Below are 23,687 nucleotides of genomic sequence, written 5' to 3'. Positions count from 1 at the left end.
TCCTGACGCTGCATTCTTCTTCATATAGTCCAGCTTCTTAAATTGTTTGCTCAGCATACAGACCGAATAAGTACGATAAAAGGATACAACTCTGACGCACACCTTTCACAATTTTAAACCATGCAGCATCCCCTTGTTCTGTCCAAGCAACTGCCTCTTGGTCTACGTACAGGTTCCACATGAGCACAATAAAGTGTTCTAGAATTCTCATTCTTTGCAATGTTATCCATAATATGTTATGATCCACACAGTTAAATGCTTTTGCGTAGTCAATAAAACACAGGTAAACATCTGCTGGTATTCTCTGCTTTTAGCCAAGATCCATCTCACATCAGCAGTAATATTCCTTGTTCCATGTCCTCTTCTGAACCCAGCTTGAATTTCTGGCAGTTCCCTACTGATGAATAGTTGCAGCCATTTTTTTTAATTATCATGAGCAAATTTTACTTGTGTGTGATATTAATGATATTGTATGATAATTTCCGCATCACCTTTCTTTGGATCTACTTTCTTTGGAATGGGCACAAATATGGATCTCTTCCAGTCAGTTGGCAAGGTAGCTGTCTTACAAATTTCCTGGCATAGAGAAATGGAACACATCCAGCATTGCATCCGTTTGCTGAAGCATCTCAATTGTTATTACATCAACTCCTGGAGCCTTGTTTTTCACCAATGCTATCAGTGCAGCTTGGACTTCTTCCTTCAATACCATCAGTTCTTGATCATATGCTAACCTACTAAGATGGCTGAACGTCAACCAATTCTTTTTGGTACAGTGACTCTATGTATTCCTTCCATCTTCTTTTGATGCTTCCTGTATCATTCGATTCTTTACCCATCAAATCTGTCAGTATTGCAACTTGAGGCTCGTATTTTTTTCTTCAGTTCTTTCAGCTTGAGAAATGCCAAGCATGTTCTTTCCTTTTGGATTTCTGATTCCAGGTCTTTGCACATTTCATTATAACCCTTTACCTTGTCTTCTCAAGCCATCCTTTGAAATCTTTTGTTCAGCTCTTTTACTTCGTCATTTTTTCCATTTACTTTACGTAATCTGCACTCAAGAGCAAGCTTCAGAGTCTCTTCTGACATCCATTCTGGTATTTTCTTTCTTTACTGTCGTTTTTAATGACCTTTTGCTTTCTTCATGTTTGATGTCATCCCACAGCTTTTCTGGTCTTCAGTCATTAATGTTCAGTGCATGAAATCTAGTCTTCACATGGTCTCTTAATTCAGGCAGGATATACTCAAAGTTGTACTCTGGCTCTTGTGGACTTGTTTTAATTTTCTTCAGTTTCAATGTGAACTCACATAAGAGCAATTGATGGTCTCTCCCACAGCTGGCCCCTGGCCTTGTCCTGACTGATGATATTGAGCTTCTCTATCATCTTTGTCCACAGATGTAGTCAATTTGATTCCTGTGTATTCCATCTGGTGAAGTCCACATGCATAGCCATTGTGTTGTTGAAAAACGTATTTTCGATGAATAAGTCATTGGTCTTACAGAATTCTACCACGTGATCTCAGATGTCACTTCTATCACAAAGGCCATATTTCCCAACTGCTAATCCTTCTTTTTTGTTTCCAACTTTTGTACTCCAATCATCAGTAATTATCAATGCATCTTGATTCCATGTTTAATCAATTCCAGGCAGCAGCAGTTTGTATAAATCTTCACTACAAGCTACTACTCCATTATTGGAAGTGGAATCATTTTCTACCAGATTTCATTGGTATTATGTCTTCCCCAAGAGGCAACCATGGTGTGAGTTAACAAAAACACATATGCCCATACATGCACAAAAACATTCTTCTCAGGGCAGCATGATAGATGGATAAGTCGCCTTCTCGGGCTGTGGTGAAGTACTTAGGTTACATTAACCAGTAACCAGTTGCCACTGAGTCAATTCCAACTCATGGCACCCTCATGTGTTACAACATTAAAACAATATAAATAGGTATAAAGAGTTTTGTAAAGAGAAAATGACAATTTGCATATATAGAATTTCACATCTGATAGATGTATAAAATCAAATTATTTCATATATACTCTCCTACAACTTCATTTTTTTCAGTTAATGACATATCTTGGGTATTTTATATTGTCAAATCTTTAATGCTTTTTAATGATTAGTAAGTTATCTACAAACTACACCTCTGTATAGATGCACTATAATTGATTTAATAAAGTCCCTACCGATTTCTCTTCTACAATTCATTAGTATGACAGAACCAAGAACCCAATGCCATTGAGTTGATTCTGACTCATAGTGACCCTACAGGACAAAGTAGAACTGCCCCATAAGGTTTCCAAGGAGCCCCTGGTGGATTCGAACTGTTGACCTGTTGCTTAGCAGCCGTAGCTCTTAACCACTACACCACCAGGGTTTCCATTAGTATGATGCTTAGGTTAAATTAAATAGCTTAGATTTTATTACTTGTTTGATTCCTTCCGTAAGAAAAATTCATAAAACTGGATGTCTTAGGCTAGGTTCTCTAGAGCAGCAAAACCAGTAAAGCGTATAAATATATAGAAAGAGATTTATATCAAGAAAATGGTTCACGAGGTTGTAGAGGCTGGAATGTCCCAACTCTGTAGGTCAGGACAGGGGCTTCTCCTGACTCTTGCAGCTGCAGGGGCTGGCAAGCCCAAGATCAGCAGGTCAGACAGCAGGGTTCTTGCTTACAGACTGCAGAGATCAACAAATTCCAAGATCGGCAGGAAAGATAGCAGGTAAGCTGCTAGTTCAAGTCCCAAGAACTAGAGGTCAGACGTTTAGGAGCCAGCTGCAGGATCCAGAGTAAGCTCGCATCCCTTGCCAGAAAGTTCACCTATATTTGATGCAGGCCACGCTCCTGAGGAAACTCCCTTTCAATTGATTGGCTATTCATACCAGATCCAATCATGAAGGTGATCACATTATATCAAATCTCATCATAGAAGTGATCACATCATCATAAGACTGCCAAACTACATCATAACTACCAAACCACTGAGAATCATGGCTCAGCCAAATTGACACAACCTTAACGGTTACACTGGGTTTACACATTTTATATTTTGATAAAAGATAGATGTTGTCAAATTTTCCTACGTAGATGTGGTACTGATTTACACTCTTGGCAATTATAACTGACTGCACACATTTCTCCATACCCATGAAAACAGTGACCTGCAGCACTCTCATTTACCTTTCCCCCCAAATGCTAGGCCATTTCATATAACAAGGATTCTGGCGAGATTCTCTTTCCTTAATTTCAACAGTAGCCCTGATAAACAGTCTACCTCCCTCCTCTAAGCTGTAGCCTTGCTGAAATCTAGCCCATTTAACTGAAGCCCTAATACTCTCCCTGGTTTGGACCAGCCCTCTTTCCTTGAACTGAGCGATTACAATCTGGTACGCCAGCAAGAGACCAGCTGTATACATACAGATTCCTCACTGTTACTGACTGTTGCATATTTGACCACCAGCTGGAATTCTGGCTCCAATACACACCTTCTTCATCTGACTAGACACTTTTATTGATCACTCTAGAATTCAGACTAAGATGATGAGGCCTCTTCAGCAACTGTACCTAAGAGACAGCTGCCCTCTGCTCTCTCTGGTTAATTCTTTTACCATTCAGTCCCCATAGCTAGTAGGTCCCTATCTAGTACAGATTTCTTCCCAAACACTAGGCCTGAGGATATCACACCTCATGATCCTAGTGTTGGCTTATACCACTTTGTAAGAAACATTCCTTGTCATCCTAACATATTCCCTTTAATATTTTCAATTCCATTTCTCGATAATTCACAAACTTATATCAAGGAAAGTAAATGATGAAATCTGAATATTAAATTTCTAATTTTAAAATCTAATTTTACAAGGCTCTTGGATTACCCAAAGTGAAAATAATGGTAGTCCAAAGGACTAATAGACCACAACTACTGCAGCTTCCACCAGCCTGAGCCCAGAAGAACTAGATGGTACCCAGCTATCACCACCAACCACTCTGACAAGGATCACAGTAAAGGGTCCAGGACAGAGCAGGAGAAAAATGTATAGCAAAGTTCAGATTCACAAAAGATCAGACTTACTGGTCTGATAGAGACTGGAAGTACCCCCGAGACTATGGACATCAGACACCCTTTTGACTCAGAACTGAAGCCACTCCTGAAGTTCACCCTTTAGCCAAAGATTAGGCAGCTCTATAAAACAAGCAATAACACATGTGAAGAACGTGCTTCTTACTTCAATAACATATATGAGACCAAATGTGCAACACCTGCCCAAATGCAATGATAAGAAGGCAGGAAGGGATAGGAAAAATATATGGATGGAAACAGGGAATGGAGGTGTGGAAGGGGAGAATGCTGACACATCACAGGGATGGTAACCAACATCACAAAACAATCTGTGTATAAATCGTTGAATGAGAAACTAATTTGCTCTGTGAAGTTTCACCTAAGGTACAATTAAAAAAAAAAAAGTGAAAATAATGTACTTGCTAACGCTCAGAATAAGAAGGCCTATTCTACTAACAGGCACTGTTGGTTATTCATTATTGAATGAGAACAGGTACTTCATGATACAACTTCAAATGGCTATTTGGAAAAATGTAGCATGTAGATTATCTGAGCTTTGAAAATTGCTTAAGGAGTAAATTGAGGAAAAAGGAAAAATATTCAATTCACTGAGGCTGTTCTTAATTAGGTGGCCCTAATTTGACCAACCTGCTTATTTTATGAGGAACAGACTGCTCATAATGGGCTGATTTTTACATTTGATGTTGAAACAAAAGCCTGTCATACCTCTGAGTCATTCAACAAAAACCTAAGACAGCAGCATATTCAGCTGACCAAGATTAGTGGATTCAGATCACATAAAAGAGCTGTGGAGGATAAAACGAGTTTAAAATAAAAAGGAAGGTCTTTAACCCTAAGGAGTACTATGAGCTCCTCAAGGGCTAGAACTGTGTCATTTAGATCTGTGTCTGCCACAAGCCTAGAAAAGGATGCTCAGTGCGTGTTTATTGAATGAAATGATAAAAACACAAAGCAAATAAATGATAATTGCCAAACATGTGGAATGAACTAAGGAGTATATTCAACAACTCATCCACATTTTTTCACACATTAACAAACCAACTATGTCTGATTAACCACACATGTTAAACCAGGTTTAAAAATATCATTTACAAACACAGAAAACTAAATTTCTCTGTAAAGCTGAGGCAGAAGGCACACCCTTCCCATTAGAAATAATTAAGAGGTGCCAGGTGTTTAAAAAGGAGATAGTGAGAGATTAGAACATTCTAAAAGTGCTGTCTAGAAGATTTTACAATAAATCTAATATCCAGGAAAAAACATTTTTTTTAAAAAAAAAAAAAGGATATTTCTCTGGAAACAAAAATTATTTTAAAAAATACTAGTGGGGTGATGTCAGTAAAAATAGCAGGGTAGAGATCTCCAGGGACCATCCCACCCCAGAAGTACTGAAAAACCTGGCAAAAACTAATAGAATTAACTTTACTGGAACTCTGGAAGATGGTCAAAGATTTACAGCAACCAAGCAAACACTTAACTGGGAGAAAGGGAACTTAAACGCAGTAGGAGAGCTTTGGGGAGTTTTAAGGTAGCCATGCCGCAGCCCCCTGCCCAGCACGAGGGCAGTCTTAAAGACGGTAGTTTTTGTACTAGGTATTGGTACATGATTCCACAGAAGGCAAAGTGAACCTTATTCTAAGCAATTGTGTTTGCCTGTTTTCATCTAACTCAGAACTCTCTCAAGGCAGAAAAGCCACTATGCAAAGAATGTTGTTCCTTAAAAAAATTGTTCCTCAGAAGTACTGAAATCCAATGAATAAGTTGCTGCCTCAGGCAAAAAATAAAAGTTGTTTGACCAAAGACACACCCAAACTCCCCAAAGGACCAAATTACTGGGCTGCGGGCACCATGGTCTTGGGGAACATCTAGCTCAATTGGCATAACATAGTTAATAAGGAAAATGTTCTACATCCTACTTTGATGAGTGGCATCTGGGGTCTTAAAAGCTTGTGTGCAACCATCTAAGATACTCCACTGGTCTCATCCTGCCTGGAGCAAGGGAGAATGAAGAAAACTAAAGACACAAGGGAAAGATTAGTACAAAGGACTAATGGACCACAACTACCACAGCTGCTACCAGACTGAGTCCAGCACAACTAGATGAAGCCTTGCTACCACTACCAACTGCTCTGACAGGATCACAATAGAGGGTCCCAGACAGAGCTGGAGAAAAATGTAAAACAAAATTCTAACTCACAAAAAAAAAAAGGCCAGACTCACTGGTCTGACAGAGATTGGAGAAACCCTGAGAGTATAGCCTCTGGACACCCTTTTAACTCACTACTGAAGTCACTTCTGAGGTTCACCCTTTAGCCAAAGATTGTCCAATGCCATCGAGTCGATTCTGACTCAAAGCGGCCCAACAGGACAGACTAGAACTGCCCCATAGGGTTTCCAAAGAGCACCTAGTGGCTTTGAACTGCTGACCTTTTGGTTTGCAGCCATAGCTCTTAACCACTATGCCACCAGGGTTTCCAGCCAAAAATTAGACAGGCCCATAAAATGAAATGAGATTAAATGAGCACACAGCCTGGAGGTGGGGACAAGAAGGGCGGAGAGGACACAAAAGCTGGTAATGGGGAACCTAGGGTCAAGAGGGGTAGGGTGTTGACATGCCATGGGGTTAACAACCAACATAACAAAACAACATGTATATTAATTGCTTAATGGGAAACTAAATTGTAAACCTTAGGCACAATTAAAAAAAAAAAAAAAGGTACATCTTACCTTACCCATGGCTTATGGGAAGGTAAGATGAGAAATTCAAGAGACAGATTATGAAGACCAGAAGATGGCCTTTGGTTCTCAGATGCTGCTAGAAAACATTGTCTAAAATAAATAAATAAATAATAGTTGGGGGCAAACAACAGACATGCTGAAAGCTAGGGAGGAAAAGCTGAAGAATGAGAATATTTGGGAAATGAGGGCTTTGAAAAGTTTCTGTGTATATCAGGGAACTTAGAAAGCCATGCACATGCCCAGGGCAGCACAGTCACTCCGAAAAGACCTGAGAAGACCATAAGTTTTCATCTTTGGCTAATTTTTTGGCTCAGCACAAACAGGAAATGAAGGTTAACATACAGTTGTAAACGGCCTAGATAACTACTGAAGGAGTGTCCCAACACAGAGACAATCTGCAAAGATCTGAAAGGTATTTTTTCTTTCTTCTTTTTTCTTTCCCCTCTCCCCCTCCTTCCCTTCTCTTTCCTTTCTTCCTTCTTTCTTCAGGCCTTTAAAGAAATCTGTCAAACAAGTAACTGACAACTAAGCTAAAGAAGAGGCCACACACAACAAAGAATATAATCATTACAAAAAAAAGGCTTAGAAAAGTCGCTAAAAAACAAGTACAACAAATCCTGGAGGTGAAGGAGAATTTTATTTCCACAGTTACCATATCATAGTATTTAAAATGTCCCACCTTTAACAAAAAATTATAAGACCTACAAAGAAACAAGAAAGTATGGTCCATTCACAACAGAAAAATTAACAGAAATGGCCCCTGAAGAAGCATAAACATTAGGTTTACTAGACAAAGACTTTAAATCAACTGTCTTAAATACTCACAAAAAGCTAAAGGAAACCATGAACAAAGAGCTAAACAAAACTAAAGAATACCACCTCAACAAATAGAAAATACCAATAAAGAGAAACAAATTATAAAAGGAAAACACATAGAAATTTTAGAGCTAAAAAGTGTAACAACTGAAATTAAAAATTCACTAGAGGAATTCAACAGTAGGTTTGAGCTGACAGAAGAAAGATATCAGTGAACTTGAAGAGAGTTAGATAAAATTATTCAGTCTGAGGAGGATGAAAAAAAATGAAGAAAAATGAACAGAGCTTATTAAGATGCTTGTGGGACACCATCAAGCATACCAACATACATATAATGGGAGTACCAAAAAAAAAAAAAAGGACAGAAAGCAGCTAAAAGAATATTTGAAAAATAGTCAAAAACTTCCCAGATTTGATAAAGCACAGAAATCCACACATCCAAAAAGTTCAAGCAGCTCCAAGAAGATAAACTCAAAGAAATTCAGACCAAAACACATTATAATCAAACTGTCAAAAGCCAAAGATAAAGAGATAATCTCAAAAGCAGCAAGAGAGAAACAACTAGAAAGGGATCCTCAATAAAATAAGTCAATTTCTCATCAGAAACCATGAAGGTCGGAGGCAGTGGAGTGACATATTTAAAGTGCTAGAAGGAAAAAAAAAACAAGAATTCTATATCCAACAAAACTGTTCTTCAAAAATGAAGGCGAAATTAAGACATTCCCAGATAAACAAAAGCTAAGGGAGTTTGCTATCTAGTAGACATGCCCCACAAGAAATGTTAAAAGGAATCTTTCAGGTTAGAATAAAAGGACACTGGACAATAACTCAAAGCCATACTGAAAATCAATCAATAAATAAAGAACACTGGTAAAGCTAACTACCTAGGTAAACATAAAACTCGGCAGTATTATACTTTGGGCTTGTAACTCTTTTTTTTTTCTTTTATAATTTAAAAGACAAACGCATTAAGACAATCATTATAAATCTATGTTAATGGGCATATAATGTATAAATACATAACCTGTGACAATAACACTACAAAGGGAAATGAATGGAGATGTATAGGAACAGAGTTTTTGTATATTATTGAAGCTAAGTTGGTGTTATTTCATGGTAGGGTGTTATAAATTTAAGATATAAACTGTAATCTCCAAGATAACCACTAAGAAAACAACTAAAAAATATATGAAAAGGAAATCAATATTTCTATAAAATAGCAATGAATAACTTGAAACAGACATGAAGAAAACAATTCCATTTATAATAACATGAAAAAGAATAAAATATTTAGGAACAAATGTAACCAAGAAAGTACAAGATTGTACACTGAAAACTACAAATATTGCTGAAAGAAACTACAGAGCTAAATAAACTAAAATACATCCCATACTCATGGACTGGAAGACTTAATATTGTTCAGATGGCAATACTCCCCAAAGCAATCTATAGATTCAATGCAAACCCTATAAAAATCCAAACAGCCCTTTTTGCAGAAATGGAAAAGCTGATCTTCAAACTTATATGGAACTGCAAGGGACCACAAATAGCCAAAACAATCTTGAAAAAGAAAAACAAATTACCATATTTTTACGCAAATAACATAGGTGTTAACACATTTTTTGCCAACCATGCCCTCCCCCTGCAAGGTGTTTTCGTAAGTACATTATATAATTTTTACAGCAACATGTAAAATAAATTAGCATAGCAGGCTTACAAAAAAAACCTCACCAGAGGGGGGGTGCAACTGGCCAAAAAAATATATAACATGTGTGTTACTTGTGTAAAAATACAGTACTCACACTTCTCAGTTTCAAAACTTACTACAAAGCACAATAATCAAAACACTGCAATACTGACATAAGGACATATAGATCAACAGAACAAAACTGAAGAGTCCAGAAAAAAAACCCATACATCTACAGTCAATTCAAAAAGTTCCAAGAACGTTCAATGGAGGAAAGAACAATCTCTTCAATAAATGGTGCTGGGAGAACTGGATGTCCACACACAAAAGAATGAAGTTAGACCCTTACCTCACACCATATGCAAAATTTAACACAAAATGGAACAGTTAAAACTATAAAATTCTTTGAAAAAAAGCATAGAAACAAATCTTCACTGACCTTGGATTTGGCAATGATTCTTTAAATATGACACCAAAAGCACAAGCAACTAAAGAAAATAAATAAATAAATACATTGGACTTCACCAAAATTAAAAATGTTTGTGCATCAAAAGGTCACTCTCAGGAGAATGTAAAGACAACCCACAGAATTTGAAGAAAATAGTTGCAAATCACGTATCTGAGATCTAGTGTCCAGAATACACAGCGAACCCTTAGAACTGAACAGCAAAAGAACAAACAACCCAATTAAAAAAAAATAAGCAAAAAACTTGAATAGACATTGCTCCAAAGATGATATGCAAATGGCCAACAAGTACTTGAAAAGATGCTCAACAGCATTAGTCATTAGGGAAATGCAAATCAAAACCACAATAAGGTATCACTTCAAATCTACTAGGATGGCCATTCAAAAAAAAAGCAGAAAATAACAAGAGTTGACACAGACGTAGAGAAACTGAAACCCTCATACAACGTAAAATGGTTCAGCCATTATGGAAAACAGTTTTGTGGTTCCTCAAAATATTAAGTAGAACTACCATATGACCATTTTACTCTTAGGCATATACTCGAAAGTACTGAAAACAGGTGTTCAAATAAAAACTTGGACATGAATATTCACAAGGGCCAAAAGGTGGAAACAATCCAGATGTCCATCAATTGATAAATGGATAAACAAAATGTAGTATATTCATAAAAAGGAATGGAGAACACATGCTACGACATGGGTGAACTTTGAAAAAATTTATGCTAAGTGAAAGAAGCCAGACAGAAAAGGACAAATATTATGAGTCTATTGATATGAAATATCTAGAATATGAAAATCCATAAAAACAGAAAGCAGATGTGTGGTTACTCAGGGGGGTAGGGTAGGGAAGAATGAAGAGCAACTCCTTAACGAGTGCAGGGTTTCTGTTTGGGATGATAAAAAAGTTCTGTAAATAGGTAGTGGTTATGGTTATACGACATTGTGAATGTATTTAATGCCACTGAATTGTACGCTTTAAGATGGTTAAAATGGTAAGCTTTACGTTATGTGTATTTTACCACAATTAAAACAAACGAACCAAAAAAAACCCCTAATATTTAATGATTGCTTACTTTATTCCAGGCACTGTTCTAAGCACTTTGTTACGTATTTTTTAATTTAATTCTCTAAATGATCCCATGATGTGAAAAACTACTATTATCACCATTTTGTAGATGAGGAAACTGACGCATAGGAAGGTTAAATAACTTGCTCAAGGTCACAGAACTAGTAACGGATAGAGCTAAGATTCAAAACCAAGCACTCTGGCTCCAGGACTGGCAGCCTTAACTACAGTATGCCAGCTATCAAAGTTAATACAGGGGTAGAGATTTGGAGAGAAGTTTCAGTTGCTTCAGGCCCAGGTCAACAGCACTAGCAAATGAAGGAGAAAAGAACAAGCTGAGCTCTATCCAGATGGCATATGAGGCCTTTAGCCCGTCCCTATCTTTCCAATCTCATTTCTGGCTGTGCTCCACCCTCAAATTCTACATTCCAGGGATACAAAACCATAAGGAGTTTCCTTCTGTTAAAGAGAAGCAACCATAAGCTGCTTCTCAACTCGGTATCATTGCTCATGCAGCTCCCTCTGCCTGACATCACCTCCCCGCCCCTGACTGCCTGTGGCCTGTCCCCTATCGGCTGGGTTCCACAGATACCTCTTAATGCTTTGTTGGGCTTATCATTTACAAGTCTGTGTTCTTCTATAGGCAGCTAGATCCCTGAACAAGTTGCTGTTGCGTGGATTCCAATTCACAGAGGCCCCCATGTGTATCAGAGTAGAACTGTGCTCCACAGGAATTTCAATGGCTGATTTTCTAGAAGTAGATTGCCAGACCTTTCTTCTGAGGCACCTATGGGTGGACTGGAGCCATAGGTTCAAACTTTTAGGTTAGCAGTCAAGTGTGTTAACTGTCTTCACCATCTAGGGACTCTCTGTGAAAAATAACCTTGTCTTACTCGTTTTTGTGTCCCTGGTGCCTAGCATACAATGAAGGTGGTCAATAAAATTTGCTGAATGAATGAATGGTCTCAAAAACAGACTCCTCAAAGGTAACCCAGGGCCTGGGTTCAGCTTAGGGGAAGGCTAAACTCCTTAAACTCCCTGTCCCAGACATCTGAGAATGGCTGAGATGCCACTTATGGCGTGTATCCAATCTTCTTGTGGCAAACCTTCCTCAGGAACCTCTCATGTGGACTCAGAGGACTAAGGAGACAGAGCCGACTCCACCTGAAAGGGAGGGAGACTGTGAGGGTCCCACCGAAGTTCAGCAAAAGGAAATCCTACAATACACTGTAGGCCTATAATTTCGTATCAACCTCTGTTAAGCCATTTTCTCAAATGAAATGAGTTCCTGAACTGCATCTCCTTTCACACGTAAGAAACAAAACAGAAACCACAGAATTCTCTTAGAAAAGGAAAATGTGTGTTTCAGCACTGTCTGGGGAAGCACTGAGACCAGATAACTGAAGGCAGTCAGCTTAGGTGATCTTACCCCATCCTTATCTGGATTTTCTGCACACTGAAACTCCCCAGCTTTCAAATGACTCATACATACCACAAACTGCTGCCCAACCCCTACCCTATCCCTGTTGCCACTGCAACAAAAACCATTTTGAGAAAAAAACAAGCTGGGAACTTCCAAAGCATCATGGAATCAGAAGCTGTGAATGTAAGAGAAGCTTAGAAAAGCGGACCCCTGAAGAACAGGTTCTGAATTAGAACTGTTTTGTTTAATTTGGTGGCATCCCTGCCCCAAAATATGTTCTCTACTTTTCCCCTTGACTTAGCTGAAAGCATACATCCTAAAGAATTGGAACTGGGTTCAGAAACTGAGAAGAGGATAGAGCAGTCTGAGAGGCAGGGCAGGCCTGGGGGGAGAGATAGGGTCATAGAGGGCTGAGGGCAGAATCCGAGCAATGAGGGGCCTGAGAAGAGTGGCCTTAGGAGGTGACATAAAAGAGACATAAAGAAGGAAAGAAACAGTCTATCAAGGGCAAACTTCAGCTGTTTGAAAATTTGGTCTAAGTCAGTGGTTTTCAGGCCTAACAGACCCAATACTCTCTTATCTATAGCAAATGGTTTAGAATGCCTCTTTTACTAACTATACTGGGGCCCTGGTGGCGTGGTGGTTAAGCATTTGGCTGCTAATCAAGAGGTCACAGCTGGAATCCACCAACCGCTCCCTGAAAACCCTATTGGGCAGTTCTCCTCTGACCTACAGGGTTGTTATGAGTCAGAATTGACTCGAAAGCAACAGGTTTGTTTTTGGTTTTTACTATACTAAAAATTTTATATAACCTACTTACACACACGATTTCAAGAAAAATCAAATATAATGTCCAAAGTATAATATAAAAGGAAAATAACTTATAATAATTTGTATTTTAATACACAAATAAATGCCCCAGTACCACTGCACTAGAATATAGTCAGATGCTTACAAATGCACGGAGAACCACCATGACTGTAACAGCTACAAATGTAGACATATATATGTTTGTCATACTGTTGACCCCAATACCACAAGTGGCATTGCCAAGAGTGTCAAGATCTTTCAAAATAGTGATGAACTTTAAGTTTGAAATAGAATGAGGTGTAATCGTCCCCTCATGACAGTTGCAGTCCAGGAACACTCACTCTATTTTAAAGTTGTGCAATATTTTGTGTTTATATGTAAAACAGTTACATATAACCTAGACAGATAATTCACCTACGTGAACATCTAAGAGACATCCAAAGGTCAAAAGCGACAAGGGACAATTCTTTGCGCCAGACTGTTCTGCATACTGCAGGGTACCAGCATCCCTGGCCCTGCTCGTTAAATGCTGGTTGTACTCCTCAATCACTCTGACAACCAAAAAAAGCCCTTTCTGAGATCCACTGATCCAAAGGACCTTACTCCAAGGAAAGGGAAGAAAATACTCTTTCCCTTCTCCTTCACCTCCTCCCCCGCCTTAAGTGGTTCCCTAACAACCAAAACCCAGAACTCTGTCTAGTGGGCCTATATTATATGTAATTAATCTACTGTGGCTTTTGTGGGCTAATTTGGGAACCTATTCAACCTATTCAACACACTCCAAATTTCAAGTCCAGAAATAGGCTTTGGGAACATAACACTTCCATAAATCAGAGACTTAAATACACACTAGTATCTCACCATGTTCTAAGTTTTTCAATGATGGGCTGACATCCAAGCTATGTAACCAATGCACTATAAAGGCTGAACATACATTTAAAAAGAGTACTGCTACAGGCAAATAAAACACGTCAATCCAACAAATATTTTATAATATATCTAGTTCCTATTTTTGTGGAGGTAGGTACAAATCTGTACACTTTTTACCTAAATTATTAATATGCATTATTTTTACATTTCAGTCTTCCTCTTTACTGTAGATACCAATTGATTCTACGCTTACAAAGACTGCAAGTTTTTCTTCAGTATCCGTTAGGAGCTCTGGTGGCACAGTGCTTAAGTGCTCAGCTGGTAATCAAAAGGTCAGCAGTTGGACCCCACCAGCCACTCTGCGGAGAAAGATGTGGCAGCCTGCTTCCACAAAGATTTACAGCCTAGGAAACCCTATGGGTCAATCCTACTCTGTCCTATGGTGTCCCTATGAGTGGGAATTGACTCAACGGCAACAGGTATTTTTTTTAACTCAGCACCAGTAACAAGTACTTGCCCTCATCACACAAAGATGAAAGGTCCCTTAATGCTACTGGCTGAATTGATTCCCCTGCCTTTCTACCCCCTCCCACTCCCCAGATCTCAGGTTCCCTGCATTCCAACCATGCACTCACACTACACACATCTTCTCCTGTGTCCCCTTCATCCACCCAAACTCTCTGGTTTCCAAAGCAGTTAACAGATGCAATCCCTGCTGTCAATACACTCCAGTGGGAATAGAGAGTTGAGCTATGATGAAAAGAATCTTTCTTTTCAATATTTTTTAATGCCATCCTCACAAATTACTATTCAACTGGCTTCTACATTAGGTAAGGGTAACTAAGTGACTTCTAATATTTTTTCCATTCTAAGAATACAGGATATGATTCTGTTATTTTCTTAGACCCTGTATAAGTAAATACTCTAAGGACCCAACACAGTCTATACTTTTCAGCTATTTTCACCTATGCTGAGGTCAATGTTTCCTACTTTTGCAGTACGCCTTGATATCAAAAAGTTGATAAAGAGGAACTGCCTTTGGTTGCTCTTCTCCTCAGGCACCAATACGACAGCATTCATCTCCACCTCTCTGTATTAGAAAGTTAAGAAAGGTAATTTCTGTGTATCTAAAGAAATAGACATTTGGGTAAGTTAGACACAACCTTGAAGATGTTGAAAAATATTATCTCTAGGAACTGACCTCAATCTTTCTCAATTAATCTAATCAGTAAAAGTAAACAGTAAGTCACCATTTATTTAATTTTTTTTCTGTACCAGGCACTTCCGTGTATTATTTCTAGTTCTCAAAACAGCACTGTACATTATCATCTGTATTTTACAGATAAGGAAACTGAAGCTTTGAGAACACACAGTTTACAAGTGACACACTCAAAATTTATACCTTTTGGACTCCAAAGTCCTGGTCATTTCTGCTACATCATCATGCCTCTCAATTAATTTTCTTTATTGTGAGCCATACAATAAGATGTTGTATGTCAGATCTTTACATACTACAGTACTGCCTTGAGAAATGTTTTGCCTTTGCATCTGGGGTCTTAAACGCTAGCAAGCAGCCATCTAAGACGCATCAATTGGTCTCAACCCACCTGGATCAAAGGAGAATGAAGAACACCAAGGACACAAGGTAATTACGAGCCCAAGAGACAGAAAGGGCCACATGAACCAGAGACTACATCATCCTGAGACCAGAAGAACTAGATGGTGCCCGGCCACAACCGATGACTGCCCTGACATGGACCACAACAGAGAACCCCTGAGGGAGCAGGAGGGCAGTGGGATGCAGACCCCAAATTCTCATAAAAAGACCAGACTCAATGGTCTGACTGAGACTAGGAGGACCCCAGTGGTCATGGCCCCCAGATCTTCTGTTGGCCCAGGACAGGAACCATTCCCAAAGCTAACTGTTCAGACATGGATTGAACTGGACAATGGGTTGGAGAGGGATGCTGGTGAAGAGTGAGATTCTTGGATCAGGTGGACACTTGAGACTATGTTGGCATCTCCTGCCTGGAGGGGAGATGAGAGGGTAGGGGAGGTTAGAAGCTGGCGAAATGGACACGAAAAGAGAGAGTGGAGGGAGAGAGCAGGCTCTCTCATTAGGGGGGGAGTAATTGGTGGCATGTAGCAAGGTGTATATAAGTTTATATGTGAGAGGCTGACTTGATTTGTAAACTTTCACTTAAAGCACATTAAAAATTATAAAAAAAGAAAAACGTTTTGCCTTTAAATGCCACCTTTTAAGGTACAAAACAACAGTATTACTGTAAAAGGGAATCACCCCTAGAAATGTCTAAAGATTGTTAAAAAAAAAAAAAAAAGCCATGTGATTCAAATTTCAGTTTAGAGGAGATGCAATGCTATGCCAATGGGTACTACAATTACAGAGCAGAATAAAACTCAGGGTAGTCTGAAGACCATAAATTTAACAAAAACTCAAATGCCTGGAAGACAGCCCCTCCTTTCCTTTAATGTACATGATTGTTTATTCTGTCAGAGGGCTAAGCATCACATCCACTCCAAGTAAGAAATATTATGAGGTATTGGCTATAAAAAACCCTGATTATTTTCATTGTACCTTCCTAATTTGAACATTCCTCTAAAAAGATTTTGTTTTCAAGGTTTCAACGTTTGTTTTTAACTAAAATTTACAAATACATAAGAATTTAAAAAATTAGAGAGCAAAAATAAAGCAACCATCTGGTTTACCAAAAATAGCATAAAAATATCATCAAAAACACATATACCACGATGGCTAAAACAAAAAAGATAGAAAATATCAAGTGTTGGCAAGGATGTGGAACAACCAGAACTCTCATACACTGCTGGGAAGAGTGTAAACTGGTACTGCCGCTTTGGAAAACTGTTTGGCAATACATACTAAAGCTGAACATATGCACATTCTATGACCCACTCTTACATAAGTATATACCCAAAAGAAATGTGTATTCATCTGTCGCCAAAGGACATGTACTAGAATGTTCCTAACAGTGCTATTTATAAGAGCCATAAAATAGAAACTATCCAAACGTCCATCAACAGTGAAATGTATAAATAAATGTTGGCATATTCATATAATGGAATACTACACAGGAGTGAAAATGGACAATCTACAACTGGCTGCAACATTACAGATGAATCTCACAATGTTGAGCTAAAGAAGGCAAACATAAAAGCACACGTACTACATGAATCCGTTTATGTAAAATACACAAACAGACAAAACTAATCTATGCTTTTAGAAATCAGGATCATAGTCACCCTTTGGCAGAGGTAATGACTAGAAAGAGGACAAGGCGGCGCTTCTATTTCTTAATATGGGTGCTGGTGATGGGGGTACTGACTTTGTGAAAATTCATGAAGCCGACACCTATGATATATGTACCTTTCTTTATGCATGTTATAAATTCTCTTTTAATCTTCAAAAAATGTAAATGAAATCCAATTACAAAAAATATCCCACACATCAGAAATACTCAACAGATGAGAGGTATTATAGCAACAGAGTGGTTAAAGAGCACAGCTCTGGAATCAGAGTACTGCGTTTGAATCTCAATGCCATGACATACTAGGTATGATTTTGGGCAAGTTATTTAACCTCTCTGTGCCTATTGCTTCATGTATAAAATATGGCTGATGTCTGCCTCACGGGGTCATTATGAAGATTAAATAATCGTAAGACTTGTAAAGTGCTTAGCACAATTGGTTAGTTTTATAAAACATTTATTGAGTACACAAAAGCCCTTAATTCTGAGGCAACACAAAAAAATGGGAAAGGCAAACAAAGGCATTTAAGACTTGACTATTACTAGAAAATGTACAAAGTAATTATTTGGGAAATTAAGGTGTTAAGAAGAAAAGTCTGTGTAAAGGGGTGTGTCCTGGAAGTTAAGAGACTAGACCTACAAACCTCCACTTAAACAGACCAGAGACAAGCCAGTCAGCCTCTCGGAGCCTCGAGCTCCTCACTGTACACTGAGGGCCGGCCCTGATGATCTCTAAGGTCATTCCACCTCTTCAGTGTTCTTCAGGATGATGAGTACTGAGTGAGGGCCCTGACCAGGAAGTGACAGGGCTGGGCTCAACAGCCAAGCTCTCTTATTCTCCAAAAGGGATCCTGGAATCGCCTATGCCTCTGAATTTTCACCTAAAATTTACATTTTTAAAATATCTGTCATGTCTTTCAGTCATGTGTCTGTCACTCTGTCACTCCTAGCAGTTACTCAGAGTAAATAATGAAGATTTTTGATGGGTTTCTAAAAGAGACAGTTGGGTTGCTGTCATCCATGCTGTGGTAGTGTCCCTAACTTTCCGGGCCATAGTAAGTTGTTGTTGTGTGCCATCGAGTCAATTCCAACTCATAGTGACCCTACAGGACAGAGTAGAACTGTCCTATAGGGTTTCCTAGGCTGTAAAGCTTTACAGAAGCAAATTGGCAGGTCTTTTCTCCAGTGGATCTGGTAGGTGGGTTCAAACTGCTGATCTTTCAGTTAGCAGCTGAGCTCTTCTTGTGTCACCAGGACTCCTTGCATATTAAGTAGCTACTCTTTATTAAACACCTACTCACATACCAGGCACTGCAATAAATACAACAACACTGCAATAAATACACTGCAATTCTCATAACAAATCTGCTAGGTATGTATTATTCTTCCTATTTTACAGATAAGAAAACTAAGGCTCAGAAAGGCTGCCCTGCTCATGACTGTCAGAGCTGGAGGGTGAGCCTGGCTTGTCTGGCTCCAGACCACATGCTCTCTCCATGAAGCACTCTGACTTACTTTACAATCATGTTTCTTCTTACTTGTATAAGGAAAGGTCACTAGCTAAGGTAATGTAAAATGAGAATAATCTACTTAAGTGAAAAATCAATTTTGGTATTTTGTAAACAAATGATTACTTTATGTTTCTAAGGCAAGGTCTCCTCCTGGGTCTATTTACATGAATACTGTGTTTTAAAGCTATTTGTATTTAGCAGCAGTCATCCAAACTGTGGGTTAAAGCCTTTAAGAGACATTTACATTTGGTCACTACTACATCCCCAAGTGTCCAGATCAGTGCCTGGCCTAGAGTAGGCTCTTAGCAAACATAGTTTGAAGACCATTCCCCCAGATCTTGTTTACCAAAATACTCTATTAATAAGGAGGATGCACTCCAACAAGGTACTTTATTATCTGAAGCTTCAGGATCAAAATTAGACATAATATGAGGGTCATTGGATTTCCTCCCTGCTGTAGGATGCTCTCCTCCAGGCCAAGTGGCACTGTAATTGTCAGCAACAAGTAATTATCAAACACCTGCAAATATTTATCAGAGTACTCAGCATGCCTCCCCTTCTCTCTCTTTCCCATCATGTTAGGCAAGCCACAGGCCATGGTTCCTCCCATGTGTGTGATGGTGACCATCCAAAGACAGAAATGTCACCTATGATTAGGAAGGTTCCCCAAGTCTTTCCTTCCAGCCTCACCCATATCTAATATCTCTTCCTAGACCCCTAAATCTCAGCTGTAATATAATCTCTTCCTCCTCTTCCTCCTCCTCCCTCACCAGCTCAACACTGAGGTAATCAGAAATTTTCCCTATGCCTGTCATACCTATTCCAACTTCATCTAAAAAGGCACTTTGTTTACCAAGAATTCACTGAATGTGTCGGCAGATCTATTAAATTTTTTCTTTAAAAACCCTATCTTCATATACAGTACACAGAATATATGTGCTCTACAGGAGTCCCCGGGTTATACAAATGGCTGCGCGCTCAACTACTAGTCGAACGGCTGGCAGTTTGAACCCACTCAGGCATACCTCAGAAGACAGGCCTGGTGATCACAGCCTTGAAAACCCCATGAAGCACAGTTCTACTCTGCACACATGAGGTCACCCTGAGTCAGAATCGACTTGACAGCAACTAACAACAATAGGGAAAAATGTACCAGACCAGGAGCTAAGAGGGTTCTGTTCTACTACCTTACCTTCCTATGCAATCTGGACAAAGCACTTACCCTCTCTAGGCTTCAGTTATCCTCAGTCATAAATGAGGGGTTGAACTAGATCAGGGGTTATTCACTAGTTCCAAAGATGCCTTAAAGGGCTCCTGCATTGATTTAGGGGTTCATAAACCCCACCCCCAAGAATTTATATAAAGAATTATGTTTACATTTGTGAATTTTTCTGAAGAGAATGTCTATGGCTTACATCAAATATTCACACAAACTGTAACCCAAAAAATAATCATAGCTCATATTTTACTGCACATTTACTATATGCCAGGCACTGTGCTAAGTGCCTTACATACATTAACTCGTTTAATCCTCACAATTAGCCTTTGAAGGGGTACTATTATCCCCATTTTACAGATGAAGAAAGTGAAGCAGAAAGAGCCCAGACTCAAACACAGTGCCATGATAGGTGAGATCATCTCTAAAGCTCTAAAATTCTGTGATTCTCTATCAGCTCTAATTAATAAAGTTTTTCTCTAGCTAAATTCTCTGTTCCATTTCACAATCATCAGTCCTTTCAAACCCTTACACAGAACAACCAGACTTATAGAATGCCCAGATTAATGCTATAGGAACAAGAATATATTAGGGAGTTAATCTCAGTAAAGGGTCCAAAGGCACTTTGCAGCTCCAGCCTCCAAACTGCTTTTTCTTTTATAATACTGGGATTAACCAAAAGATATATCTGAATCTAATTACTAATTAAAGTCTAAAATCAAAGGCACAGTAAATAAGCCAGAGTGTCAGCCAGAAAAGAGGATGCAGTGGTAGGAATAGGGCCTCATCTACCACTTAACAACCCTTCAATAAGAAGAGACGGAAAGACACAAGTGCAAGGCCTGGGTGTCCCACGTTGGCTGATTCCCATCTCCACTCCCATCTCTTGAAAACCACTGAGGGTTCTGGAGCCAAGCCTTGAATCACTCTTTGCTTGAGATACAAAGGCTGGATAAACCAACCCCAGCCTGGAATAATGAGTAAAAACTAAGTGAAAGGCTTACAATTTTTGTGGCCACCAGTTCTGGCAACCTCCAATCATAACAACAGGGGTCAGGGGTCACCCAGTTACACTTACAAACTATTTTGCTGGCCACTCCTCCTCACCGCCCAATTACTTGGTTGTTTTTGTTAGCTGCATGGAATTGATTTGGGACAGAACACTAATAAATGGCTGCAAAGCAAAAGTAGTCGGTTCTTTTCACAGGCTGTCAAAAAACCTCTACATCTTAAACGGAAGGTTGTTGAAACTTTATTCCCAACCCTCATGACCTTTCTCCAATTTGTCTGTGTAATGAGAAGAGAAGCAAAGGAGGGAGAAAGGCGCTCAGAGGAATGGCCCTGGGTGCTGGGATTATATCGTTTTCAACGGTGATGCAACAGGGTCAGACAGAAACAAGGAGGAGGAGCTGGGAGCCTCTGGGAAGGAGAAAGCCAGCGTCGGAGTTGGAAAGCTGGGCGGAAAATGGGTTATGAAGGATTGGGTAGCAGGGTTATTGAGAACGCGCAGAGGGTGGAAAAGGTCTGGCCAGGAGCAGTACCAGGAAGGACTGGCAGACAGCGGAGGGGCTGGTGGGGCGGGTCGAGAAGCTGGCAGAGGGCGCCAAGGGAGGGGCAGCGGGTCCAAGCAGAGACGAAGCACCGGGAACGCAGCCGGGGCGGACAGGGAACGCTAGGATCCGTGGGGGCCTCGGAGGAACGGTCCGTGGGCTCAGGAGATCTGCAAGGGAAGATGTGGTGACCTGCTCCTTGGTGTGGGAACTGAGGGTGGGGACAGCAGGCCAGGAGATCCCCTGAGGGACGAGAGGAGGTAAAGGGGACAGTTTGGGTGGGGAGGAGAGACTAAGGCACCGGCGCAGGGGCAGGAGCGCCCTGTACCCGAGAGCCCAGGGCGAGGGAAGAACAGAGTGGTGACAACGGTCGGGGTCAGCAGGAGCGAGGAGGAGACTGTCCGGGCTTGAGTTGAAGCGGAGGCCGCCACGGAGTCCCGGCTTGGGACTGAAAAGAGAGGGAGGCCCGGCCCCAAGCGCGAACTTAAGGGCAAAGGGTCGAAAGGTGGAAGGGAAAGCCCCGGGTCTGCCAGGGGCCCGCGCTGGCGCTCTCACCGGGACAGGTGCTTCAGGATCTGCTTTTTGATGATCCCGGCCATACCGGAGCCGCAGCCCGCGTGGAAGGCAGGCGGGGGTGCGGGCAGCTGTGGCCTCCAGTCGTGGAGAAGAGGCGGCCCCTCACCTCGCCGCCGTACGGGCACCGGATGCCGCCGCCATGGCGCTCTCCCGCCCCTGCCCGGCTCCCGGAGCTCCACCACGATCCCACCCACCCTCGCGGCGCCGCCACCGCCAGCTCAGAGCGACGCGGAGATCGCGCGCCGCCCGCCCGCCCGGCTCACGGCGGCCCAGGGAGCGCGCGGCGGCAGCGGCGAGGGCGCGCTTGGTGAGGGGCGGGACGCGCGTGGCTGCGGGACGCCCAAGCCCGGGCCGGGGGACAGGCTTAGAACCGCCTCCCTCCGTCCTCCCATCCGCCCCTCTGGGGAGCCAGGTTTAAAGGTTCGGCCTCTGAAACTGCTTGAGGTTCATGTTCAGGCAGTCGCCTGGAAGCATCGGGGGAAGGCGATGTGTTTGTAATTTTTTACAGGAATTCGCTAGATAACTGCTCAGCTTCTGGATGGTAGAGTCCACTTCTCATTCATTTCCCTTTATTCATTCATTATTTGTTGAGCACCAACACTAAACCGGGTATTAGACTGGTAGTGAAAAGTAGTGTCAAGGACCTAACAAGCCCGTGGAAGGGAGAGTCAAACCACTGAGGTCAGCTGCTAAAGAACTGGCAGGAGAGCCCCTAGCTATCCTCTTTGGGACCCTAATAGCCTTTAGCCCAAGATAGCCTTTAGCCGGTTAACCAATGGACCAGTGTTTACTTAACACATAAGAGGTACCTAGCAGAGACACCTCCTCCCAAACTGGAGGCGGGAGGCAGAAAAAAGTGAAACGGTAAATTGTTTAAATTGCCAAGGACTTTTTTAGCGATCAGCTTCTTCATCTTACAGATAAGGAAACTGAGGCCCAGGGAAATAGGTGAAAGAACTTGTCCAAGGTCACAGCTAGTTAGTGAGACTCAGAAATAGGACCCAAGTGTTCTGACTCCTCCCTCACACACACAAAAAAAAAAACCCGTTGCTGTTGACTCCATTCCGACTCATAGTACTATTTCCACTATTTTCTCCATATGCTTAAGTGTAACCCTTATGCCAGGGACACCTGTAGGCCCAATGGCAAAGGTAAGAACGTGGTAGTTTTCTAAATTAAAACTTTAAGCAAAAACCTGAGTAAAACACTTTCTGAGACAGGCTTATAGGAAGTCTGGCCACCAGTTAATTTTAAATTTTAAACTTAGTCACTCTTGTGAATAGCTAATACATGAACATAATGCAAAAATCAAAGCCTGTCTCCCGCATCTGTCCCTCAGCCATTCATTTCCTTTCCCAAAATAATTGTTACCTGTTTCCAGAGACAGCACGTAACTGTTAAATTTTTAAAATAATCAACAGACTTCATGCATTCCTATGCCTCTCTCTTAATCATAGTAACTTCAATCTTTCCCAGAGGCCCCCAAAAAATTACCCAACGGAAGGAAATCATTCTTGGTTTGCTACAGCAGGACTGTATACTCTACCATTTGTTACCCCTCTGCCCACTCCTTACCAGTATACATA

At 40.6% G+C, this 23,687-nt stretch overlaps 1 protein-coding gene across 1 annotated transcript in view; it reads right to left on the bottom strand.

Annotated features, from left to right (window-relative positions):
* BLTP3A (bridge-like lipid transfer protein family member 3A) overlaps positions 1-22,248 on the bottom strand; it is a 91,609-nt gene extending 69,361 nt beyond the window's left edge. Inside the window, exon 1 of the mRNA XM_064284845.1 lies at positions 22,081-22,248. Within this exon, the coding sequence (XP_064140915.1) occupies positions 22,081-22,124 (44 nt within the window). The 5' untranslated portion in view covers positions 22,125-22,248. The remainder of the gene's footprint in view (positions 1-22,080) is intronic.
* Between the last annotated feature and the right edge of the window lie 1,439 nt (positions 22,249-23,687).

Source organism: Loxodonta africana, chromosome 1 (assembly GCF_030014295.1).
Source record: "Loxodonta africana isolate mLoxAfr1 chromosome 1, mLoxAfr1.hap2, whole genome shotgun sequence".
Classification (NCBI taxonomy): domain Eukaryota; kingdom Metazoa; phylum Chordata; class Mammalia; order Proboscidea; family Elephantidae; genus Loxodonta; species Loxodonta africana.
The sequence above is the reverse complement of the archived record's forward strand: the minus strand, read 5'-3'. Positions and strand labels throughout refer to the sequence as shown.